The 11753-nt window shown below is 37.2% G+C and overlaps 1 protein-coding gene across 1 annotated transcript; it reads left to right on the forward strand.

Annotated features, from left to right (window-relative positions):
- Window positions 1-583: 583 nt before the first annotated feature.
- LOC125834207 (uncharacterized) lies at window positions 584-1168 on the forward strand. Its single transcript, XM_049513377.1, has 2 exons — window positions 584-817; window positions 914-1168. Exons 1-2 carry the CDS (start codon window positions 584-586, stop codon window positions 1166-1168), a joined length of 489 nt encoding a protein of 162 aa, XP_049369334.1.
- Window positions 1169-11753: the final 10585 nt, after the last annotated feature.

Below are 11753 nucleotides of genomic sequence, written 5' to 3' on the forward strand. Positions count from 1 at the left end.
AATTCTTACGCTGATGGAATCATGCAGCTTGAGGGTCAATTAAATCAACTTTGAACACAACTGGAACTAACGTATTTGATAGGGGTGAAACTGAATGCAGAACAACTTTGAGGATTGATGATGACAAAATTTTGGTGGTGGTGACTCGAAGTGGAAAGATAGTGGTTGGTAAAGTGAATAGTAATGATGGGGTGAGAGCTCGTGAAGAAGAGAAAGACATTGATGAGGAAGAAGAGCTCATTCAAGCATCGGAAAATGATATACTCAAAGAGAAGGAGGAAAGTCATAAGCAAAGCCTCGATGAAGAATTGCAAAAAGCTAAAGAAAAGGCCACTTCAATTCCAAAGATAGTACAACCTCTTCCCAAAATAGCTCCCTCATTTCCTCAACGTCTCAAGAAGAAGAATGAGGATAAGAAATTCAAAAAGTTTCTATCTGTGTTCAAAACACTCTCTATAAATCTACCGTTATTGGAAGCATTGTTGGAGATGTCGGGTTATGCCCAATTCATGAAGGAGCTAGTCACCAAGAAGAGAAGCATGGACTTCAAGACAATGAAGTTTCTCATAATTGTAGTGCCATTATGACTAGTGAGATGATTACAAAGAAAGAAGATCTGAGAGAATTCACCATCCCATGCACCATTGGTATGATTCAGTTTGCTAAAGCTCTATGTGATTGGGGTGCAAGTATAAATCTAATGCCCTATGCAATCTATAAACAACTTGGGTTGGGCGAACCAAAATCCACAACTATGAAGATGCTTATGGCAGATCGGTCGATCAAGCACCCCATTGGGATACTCTATGATATATTGGTGAAGTTTGATTGATTCATCTTTCCAGCTAATTTCGTTATTCTTGACTGTAAGATCAATGCTGAAATTCCCATTATTTGGGACGACCATTTTTAGCAAGCACTAGTGGATGTTGAAAGTGGAGAATTGAAGTTTCGGGTGAATGAAGATGAGGTCACCTTTAATGTGCAGAAGTTAATGAAACATCCGAGTGACATTCATGTGGTTTCGATGATTGATGTAATCGATAAAGCGGTGGCTAGTGTGTGCCATCTAATGTGCATGAGTGAGCTTCTTGAGGTTGTTCTTACAAATTATGATGAGACTGAAGTTCAAGGTTATGATGAAGTGGTAGCTGTCTATCAGGATTAGGTGAATACTCAGGGAACCCATTGAAGCTAGATATTGATCTAAAGAATCGAGAAAATCCTCCCGCCAAACCATAACCCCAATTCTTGAGGTGTAATTATTTAATTATGTAATTATGGGCTGATTTTAGTTTATGGATATTGCTAATTGTTAGTTTAAATACTGTTTAGAAGTGATTTCAATCATTAATTGTGATTTAATTTAAGAAATGTAGTTGTAAATGCAGTTCTACCCTTGTGTTTTTGGCTTGCTCGAGAGAGAGGTTTTAAAACTAAGATTATTGATTGATAGTCTATGGGTATTGGGTTGTCATGGGTTCAGCTCGAGAGAATGAATCCTAAACCCTTTTCCACACCTTCAGCTCGGGAGAGTGAATGGACTAAGGAATAGGATGTTCTTATTTTTCATATTTGTCGATGTTCGAGAAAAATTGAAATGATTCAGGGTAAATTGTTCGAGAGAAAGTTTACCTCCTCTATAGTCTAGCTTAATCACTAATATCTGGCTATTTTCTAATATTTGCAATTACCCATTTGTCTACATTAGCCTATAATCGAATCACATCCCAAGAACCCGTCTCATTATTGTCATTTATGTGTTATTTGCTACTGTTGTAGTTGATAATTACAACCAAAACCCCCTTATTTGACATTTGTATCACCCCCTGATTTGAATTATGTTTTTATTCGATAATGTCTATTCCTATGACTGACTTGATCATATTCGCACTTTCCTATTGAATCTTAAACATGTACCGCTCCCTGTGGGATTTGACCCCAACTTATTTAGTTGAGTTTTATACTGACTAGCGATCGTTGAAACTTAGAATTGGATGAAGTATCTTTGAAACGTTAAATAAGTGAATATTGCATGCTAGCTAGAAAGTGTGGAGTCTTGTTTGATATTGGTACCAATTCCTTGAGTGGTGAGGTCGTCTTAAACATTGTATTTGACGACACCAAGAACTTGCCCCGTTAGTCCAATTGATTGAGTGAACCGAATAATTGAAATGATCTTAGGCAAGAAGTTTGAAGAGTGAGTCAAATTTGACAATATACGTCTTTGTGTCCAACCTTGTGAGATATGTGACCCTTGCTTGGCGCCTTTTGAGCCTATCCTTTTCTTGGAAGAAACTTGAACAACTTTGACCTCTTTATCCCATCACCTATAACCTTCATGAGGTTTTGGATTTTTTGAATAGCCAACTTAGGCCAAAAGCCTAAGTTGGGGGTGTGGTGAAAAAGAGGGAAAGTCAAGAAGTGTGAATAACTCCCCGTTTAAAAAAGATGGAACCCCTCCATGTAAAAAAAAAGTGAGAAAGGAAATGAAAGAAAAGAAAAGAAAACGAATGAAAAAGAAAAAAATTATGAAATAAAGTAGTAAAAATTGCAAAAGAAATTAGGTATCCGATGGTTCATATGAAGTTGAATAATAAGGTGGAGTTTGAGTATGTTTGAATTTGAAAGAGAAGGAAAAAGAGTGATTTTCAGGCCATACTTCATGAAGGTAGAAGCCACTAAGCCTAAATGACCATACCTTCACACTCATGCCCGTTACAAGCCTTGAAAAGACCTTTGTGATCTTTAGTGAGCTGAAACAAATGTTAATTGGAAAATAAGGGCAAGCCTATGGGTGGAGTCATGCATGCGTTCGTCTTTTTGAGTGTGAGAGTTGTATGTGATTCTGGGACTTTAAATTGTTGAAGAATTTTGTGTGAATGTAGAGTCATCTTTGTTGCGAGGGAATTTGAGTACCTTTGTTGAGCTTGAACTTGCATTTGAGGCAAGTATGTGAACTTGAGTTTCCTTGATAATGGTGAGTCACAATTTGAATCTTTGAGTGCACAATTGAGCATTATATGTGTAGTTTAAACTTTTTGTGTGTATTCATGTTGAGTCTTATGCAACACTATTTGAGACATCCTTATTGAACTGTTGATCTTGAGTTTTACTTGAGGATAAGCAAAAGTTTAAGTTGGGGGTGTTGATGAATTTGAGATTTGGACTCATTTAGGGCTTTGTTTTGATAGTTTTAGTGTCCTCAAATGCCTTATTTGTGCTATAAATTGATGTTAAAGCATTGGTTTTCAGGTATATGAGTCAAGGAACAAGGCAAGGACAATACCAGACAAAAAGGAGCAAAACAAGCTGAAGAAGTGGAGAAAACGCGATCCTGGTGATTGCCAAGACCACTCGGTGAACCACCGAGTGACTATTCAACTCGCCTAAAGTTCCAGTATGCCAGCCCTGAGAAAGAACCAACTTGGAGACATAAGTGAGCAGTCGGTGAATCGCCGAATGATTCTGTGAAGGCAACAGGCAACCTTGATCGCTCAAAGTTACAGGATTCTCAATGGAGGTGCGAGAAAATTGGCGATCCAAAAGAGCAAATGGAGCGTTGCCGAATCCTTCGGCGTTCCCAACTTCGACCGCCTAAGGTTACAGTGCATATTAGCTGAATACTCGAAATAGAAAGGCGATGGATAAAGGAGATCGATGAATCATCGATCAGTCGGCGAAGCCCGACTTATCCCGCCGATTTACCCCAAAAAGGCAACTTTTGAATCAATATAAATTGATATTTTTAAGAGAGAGAAGGTATTTAGAAAAACATTGAGAAACTTTTACCCAGAACTAAAAAGCATTGTTCTTGTAGAATTTTGAAGCTTTCAAGTAGATTTCACATAAATTTGGATTTAGGTTGTTGAATTTCATGATTTTTGGAACATTTTAAAGGGTTGGATACTAATACCCAGTTGATGGCTACTATAGTTGGTAATTGTTTTTACATTTTTATGATGTTTAGATAAAACCCTAATTTTTGGGGTGTGATTATGTGATTATGGGTTGAATTAGCTTATGGATATTAGTAATTACTGATTTAAATGCTCAATTGAAGTGGGTTTAATCATTAGCTGTGTTTTAATCTATTTATTGTCATTACAAATGCAATTTTAATTTTGAGTTCTTAGCTTGCTTGAGAGAGAGGTTTTGGAACTAAAGCTTTTGATTAATGGTTTGTAAGTATTGGGTTGATATAGGTTCAGGTCGAAAAAGTGAATCCTAAACCCAATCCTCCCCATTTGTCTCGAGAGAGAGGATGTATTAAGGTTGTGGGTTGTTCTTATCTGCTAAGCTTGTTGATGTTTGAAAGAAATCACTTAACCGTGATAGTTGTTCGAGAGAAAATTATTTCAATCATAGGGAGCCTACCCACTGATATTTAGCTATTTATTAATAGTTTCAATTACCCATAAAGTGAAATTTGTCTATAGTCGATCACATTCTGAGAATTCCTCTCTATATTGATATTTTCTCTTGGTTTTATTGTGTTGTGGCTGATAATTTGCAAACCAAAACCCCCCATCTGACATTCGTCTCATCCTCTTTGCCTTGTTTACTTGTCATTTTCGATAATTTCTATTCCTATAACTAATTAGACCACTTTTGTACTTCATAGTTGAATATGAACAGGTAGCACTCCCTATTAGTTCGACCCCAACTCATTGTTGGGTATTATACTAGTTAACAATCCTTCGCACCTAAAATTGGATGACGTATGCTTGAAATGTTAATCACAAATGACTTCTCTTGTCCTTCACAGTTCTTCCCCCTTTCAACAACATCAGGTAACTATCCCTAGTGAACTGGCAAAATCTATCCTATTCATACCAATATTCCTCCTTTTGGCATCATAAAAAAGTAAATCTAGTAAACCAAGTTTAAAAGTAAGAAAGTATGGTAAAACCATAGCCATTCGTCAACAGAAGCATTAATAATAAGCAGAAAATTAAGAAAGGTCATTAACAAAAACAGGGAATTAATTACATTGCATACAAAGAGTGCATTCAAAACATTATAAACAAACTACTAAGGGAACAACGAGACAATACCCATTGAAAAAAAGATAAAGGGAAGACAGATAGGAAACTAGGAAGGATGAGGCTTTTGGGTGAGGGATTGTAGGATAAGAGTGAGACGAGCATTTGCATCATCATGGGTCTTGATCGACTTTACCTTGAATTCAACATTTTGAGCCATGATGCTTTCATTTTTATCCCTCAGTTCGGTGACTTCAGCCGAACCTGGTCTCTCAGTTTGAGCCTTTACCAACAATACCTTCAACAAGGCTATCTCTGCATCTTTCTTGCTAAACAGTGTTGTCATTTCCTCTAGCTCATGCCTCAATTGACTCTGTTCTACTAGCAACTCAAATATTTTACTCATGTGCCCTATTTTTCCTTCCACACACTCACACTCAACTAGGATGTTAATGGAGAAATTTTGCTTCATTGTTCCTCTTACACCTGCTTTAAGAGGAATCTCCATGTGATTGAACACTTTTGTTAAGAAATAGCCATAACCCATGTCATGTTTCCTATCTTTCACTGTAAGAGTCTTGTGCATATGTTCTAGCATGATGGTTGGAAATTTTATGGGATCAAACTTGCTCAGTGCTTCCATTAGATACATGTTAGCCATAGAAGCAACAATTTGCTTCTCATATCGAGGAAGAAGAACTTTGTTCACAAACTCAAAAAGCAATTGATATTCCCCCTTCAGAAGTTTCTTGGGAATTCCAGCATAGTTTAGCTTTGGGAGTTTACCACATTCTTGAACAAAACTTTTGGAGCAAAGTTGTCCAGCCACTAACATGATCCCTTCAATGGGTACACATAGAATCTTTCCCAGCCTTTCCTCTTTCAAGTGAAAAATTTTGTCACCTACTCGCATATTGAGACTCCCATTTTTGGTAAATTCAGTATTATAGTAGAAATCCCTTACTTGAGGCTCATGTATCTCTGGAATGTGATTTATAAACAGATGAGTCCATGCTTGAATTTCCACAGAGTCTGCCAGATTACACATTCCTTGCTTAGTGATTATCTCAGGGTCAAACACTCTTCCATTTAGAACCTTTTGTTTGTTCAAAATGTTAATTTTCTCATCCCGAGTCAACTCCTTTTCAACCTTCATATTTTTACTCTTTGAACCTGCTCTCTTAGATTCTGTAAAAAGTTCCTCAATGTCAGGTGACACTTCCCTTTTTCTCTTCACGGTCTCCTTCACTTTCCTCTTTATCGACTCCTTTTTCAAATCAACTTTCTTTTTAATTGGTGCTTTCCTTGTTTTGGGTTTCTCCTTTCTTAATACCTCTTTTCCACTACAAAAACAATGTCTTCTGACACAGTTTCACTCTCATCCTACTGATTTGATAATTCAACCATTGCTTCCTCAGGGACCGTGTTCTCTTCTACTATAGTCTTTCTTCGTCTCCTGCTCTCAGTAGTGCTAACCTTATTCTCCTTCATTGCGTCACTCATTAACTTTCTTGCTAAACCTCTGGTACTTTAAGGGTTTTGCTTTGCGGATATCTCTTCAGTCACTTTCTTTTTTCCCTTACTACAGATGGGAACAATTCTTCTTTTCACAGCCCAGCACAAAGGACGATTGTCCTCACCCTCTTCATCATCAATAATAGTAGAGGGTAGAATGGTTCCTAGGGTTTTGTTGAACTTTGGTTCAAAGGTCTCAAGAGAAGCCTCTGGATTTCTATCTCATTCCTCAAAAAATGGGGCTCTTATGCTTTCCCTCATTTCGGTGAGGCTCTCCACCACTAACTCCTCACTAGAAGCCAAAATATTTGACTCTAAGTTTTTGTCTTCAGGAAGGTCTCCCTCAAAGAGAAGTTCAGACACAAGGAAGAGATGGGACCAGGTTGAGATGGAGACAAAGGGGCTTCACTTTCTTGACCCATTTTGGACTACATGGCCTTGTCAGGAGAGGAATTTTGTGGTTCATTTAGATCTAGAGAGGGGGAGCACACTGGAGAGGCTTTGTCAATAGAATATGGAATGACCTCAGTGGTTGGGGTATGATATTCTTCAACCGGAGGAATGGTTGAGATTGGTGTTGAAATAGGGTCACTGGAGGATGAGGAGAAGGCCATAGGGTTTATTTCATTTAGAATGTCCAGCATCTTTGGGGAAGGGGACGGAATTTGAGAAATTTTATAGAGAAAGGAAGAGAAAAGAAGAGAAAGTTATTAGGGTTTCTGAAAAAAGGATAAGAGTTCGAATATTTTTGAAGAGAGATGAGGAAAGAGAGTATAAAAAGAAATGACAAGGTGTGTCATGTCCCTTGATAGGATGAGTCACTTTGATTTAAAGCAATGGGACAACGGTCAGATGATGAATGACTGACACGTGGCAGTCACAACAGTTCTCATTAGCAATTTAAATACAATGTAAATAGTGCTAACCTTTTGAGATAGGTACAGGTCCCTCTCTGCAATTTGAAGATGCTTATCCCATAATTGTTTTGTCCTTCCTTTATTCCAGCAAATCATTATGAGTGTATACCTGCAAAAGGTATAAGATTGATTTTACCAAAACAACCATTACAAATACCAAGGATACCTACCTCCTAATCATAGGCGATGAGGGTTGGATGCTTCAGATGGGATCAACTCAGTCAAGCTTCAACATTCCGAACCTCAATCTATTTTTCTCAAACTGGTCTTTGCTCAAGGCTTTGGTGATAATGTCAGCAATTTGATCTTCAGTCTTACAAAATTGCATACAAATGTTTCCCTTTTCTACATTATCTCTCAAAAAATGGTGTCTCACATCAATGTGCTTAATCCTTTTATGTTGAACTGGATTATTTGCGATATTGAGTGCACTTGTGTTATCACACGAGTGGGATAGTGTGAATGATCACTCCAAATTCTTCAAGTTATTGTTTTATCCATAGAAGTTGAGCTCAACAGGATGCAGCTGCTACATATTCTGCTTCAGGTGTAGAAAGAGCTACTGAATTTTGCTTCTTCGTTCTCCAAGAGATGAGTGAAGACCCCATAAAGTGAGCCATTCCTGAGGTGCTTTTTCTAACAACTTAATACCCTACATAATCTGCATCTGCATATCCCACCAATTTAAAAGAGTCTCCTGAAGGATAGAATAGGACCAGTTCCCTATCTTCTTTAGATACCTTAGGAGTTGCTTGGCAGCATTCAAATGAGACTCCTTGGGTCAGGCTTGAATCCTAGAATACATATCCACACTGAACACAATATCAGGTCTGCTTGCTGTCAATTACAACAATGAACCAATGATGCCTCTATACACAGTTTCATTTACTATAGGACCAGGTTCATCTGCATCTAGTTTTGAGTTTGTTCCTATGGGAGTATCAATAGACTTTGCATCCATCATATGAAATTTTTTAAGCACCTCCTTGATGTATTTTTCTTGACAAATAGAGGTACTATTTGATGTTTGCCTGATTTGCAGCCCCAGGAAGAAACTCAATTCTCCCATCATACTCATTTCAAATTCACTGACCATTAGTGAGGAAAATTCCTCACACATGACTTCAGAAGTTGTTCCAAAGATAATATCATCAACATACGCTTGGATAATGATCAATTCTTTACCTCGTGTTTTCAAGAAGAGAGTATTGTCAACTTTTCCTCTTTTGAAACCATTTTCCAGAAGGAACTTAGACAACATTTCATACTAAGCTCCAGGAGCCTATTTAGGACCATAAAGAGCCTTATCCAATTTAAGCACCTGATTTGGATAATCAACATCTTCAAATCCAGGGGGCTTTTTTACATAAAACTCTTCTTTCAAGTAAACATTCAAGAATGTACTTTTTACATCCATATGAAACAATTTGAATTCCATGAAAGTTGTAAAAGCAATGAGAATTCTAATAGCTTCCATCCTTGCCACAGGGCAAATGTTTCATCATAGTCAATGACTTCTTCTTGGTTATATCCCTGCACCACCAACCTTGATTTATTTCTTGTAATAATACCATGTTCATCCATGTCGTTCCTGAAGACTCATCTGGTCTCTATTACAGTTCTATCGGGGGCCTAGGGACCAGGTGCCATACTTTACTTCGTTCAAATTGGTGAAGTTCCTCTTGCATGGAATTCACCCAATCAACATCTTTCAAGGCTTCCTTGATATTTTTGGGCTCAATATTTGATATGAATGCTGAGACTGCAACTAGATTTCTAGTTTTGGACCTAGTATGTATTCCATATTTCAAGGGAGAAATAAGATTATCAAGAGGATGAGAAGACCTATGTTTCCACCCTAACATAATTGTCAAGGGTTGGAGTTGATCTGCTTCTTGCTCTTCATTTTTAGAATCTTTATTCTCAGGTTGAATTGCATCATATGGTTCAGCATTATCAAACAAACCAGGTCTCTCTTTAAGTTCATCATCTTCATTGACTTTTTCATTTGAATCAGGTTCAACAGTATTTGGATCTTGAGTTCTTTCAGCTTATGACTCATTCAAACTATCTCTCTGAATCTTAAGTAGTTCTTCCAGCTCATCATAATCCTTGTTCTTTAGATCTTTGATATCACAAGTTTAATAAAAAATCACATGAATACTTTCTTCAATACACATAGTCCTCTTATTGTAAACTCTATAAGCTTTACTTGAAGAGGAATATCCCACAAACACTCTTTCATCATTTCTAGGATCAAATTTTCCTAGATCATCTATCCCATTGTTCAGTACACAACATTTGCTTGCAAAAGCCCTTAAATAACTCAATTTAGGCTTTTTATTGTTGAGTAGCTCATAAGGAGTTTTATTTAAAATAGACTTGATCAAACACAGGTTAGTCACATAACAAGATGTGTTATATACTTCAGCCAAGAAATATTTTGGAAGATTTGAATCAATGAGCATAGTTCTGCCAATATCAACCAGAGTTCTATTCCTCCTCTCAACAACGCTATCTTGCTGAAGTGTCCTTGGAGCTGAAAAGTTATGATGAATGCCATTTTCAGCACAAAAATGATCAAACTCGGCATTTTCAAACTCATTCCCATTATCAGACCTGATCCCTGCAATCTTGCAGTTCAGCTTTGTCTGAATCATCTTCACAAATATCATCAACACATCATACGTTTCATCTTTTGACCTCAAAAACATAGTCCAAGTGTACCTTGAATAATCATCCACAATTATAAGTATATACTTCTTTCCACCTCTACTTTGAATCTTCACAGGGCTACAAAGATCCTTGTGAATTATCTCAAGAGGTCTTGTTCTACTCACTTGCTTCTTTGATTTAAAAGAAAATCTTATCTGCTTTCCTTTGACACATGCATCACATACTTTGTCATCACTGAATTTTAACTTTGGTAATCCATAGACCAGGTCTCTGGATACAAGTTTGTTTATCAGAGACGAGCTCACATGACCAAGTCTTATGTGCCACAAGTCAGCATTTTCACTTTGGGAACTAAGACAAGTAAGATCATCTCCTTGGGAAGTATCCAGATCAGCAACATACATATTCTTGCACCTTCTTGCAGTTAGGATTACTTCCTTTGATGTCAGATTTGTAACAATACATATTTCTGATAAAAATCTAACCTCATTACCTTTATTACATATTTGTGAACACTAAGTAGACTCTTTCAGTCCATTCACATAGTATACATCCTCAATATAGTGCTCAAGAGATTTTTCAATTCTCCCAATTCCCAGAATGTACCCCTTCTTTCCATTTCCAAATGAGACACCTCCACCTTAAAATGCCTTGAGTGAGAGGAAGTTTTCAATCTTTCCAGTCATATGCTTCGAGCATCCGCTGTCCATGAACCAATACTGGCGACTACTTCCTCCACTCCGCTGCAACATAGATTATTTGCTAGATTTGGGAACCCATTACGGAGAATTTCTCATTCAGTATGGAAAAACAGTCTGTCTCATATTATGAAAAGAGTCAGAACTAGGACCAGGTCCCTTGTTCTATATGACTTCCTGTTTGGAATAGTTTGAAAAACTTTCTTGAGTTCTTCTCTAAGCTGGATACTCCTTCTTCAAATGACCATTACGTCCACAATGAAGACACACAATATTGTCAAACACTGACACATATTTGCTGTGAGAGTTATATGGATGACTTATGTTGAAGCTTCCTAAGCCCTTCCCATCATTTTGACCCTGACTAATAAGAATTGCAAGCAATTTTGAAGAACTAGTCCATTTCAGAGATTTGTTCAGTTCTTCTTTGACACTGACCAGGTCCCTTTCTAACTGATCATTTCTCTCCAAGGCCATAGCTAGTTTCACTTCAATAGTATTCAAGATAGTTTCTTGCTCTAGTTGTAAACTTCTAGTTTCACCTTTTCCTCTGACAAAGTTCTTACTCAACTTCTTTAATTTTTCCTTGAGTTCTAGATTTTCAGATTCCAGAAACATCATTTGTTCTCCCATTACTGACATTTGAGAAACCAAAGCTACTTTTTCATCATGAAAAAAATCTAGATTGTTATTCATCAAATTCTTTTCAGTGGTCAACTCAGTGATTGAGTTAATGAAAATAGCTGCTAGACTGCTCAACCTTTTAATAGAATAAACATGAAAGTTCTGTTTAAAGTTAGAAAGAGTTACCTCTTCTTCAGCTTCTTCATTATCAGATTTTGCCATGAAAGCAAACATTGCATCAAACACATCCTCATCATCTTTTACTACAAGCATGGAGGCATCTTCAGGGTGCTTGGACTCTTCTGAGTCACTTGAAGAATTTCCCCAGACTGCAAGGG

Source organism: Solanum verrucosum, unplaced genomic scaffold (assembly GCF_900185275.1).
Source record: "Solanum verrucosum unplaced genomic scaffold, falcon-dt-bn FXZP01000190.1, whole genome shotgun sequence".
Lineage (NCBI taxonomy): Eukaryota > Viridiplantae > Streptophyta > Magnoliopsida > Solanales > Solanaceae > Solanum > Solanum verrucosum.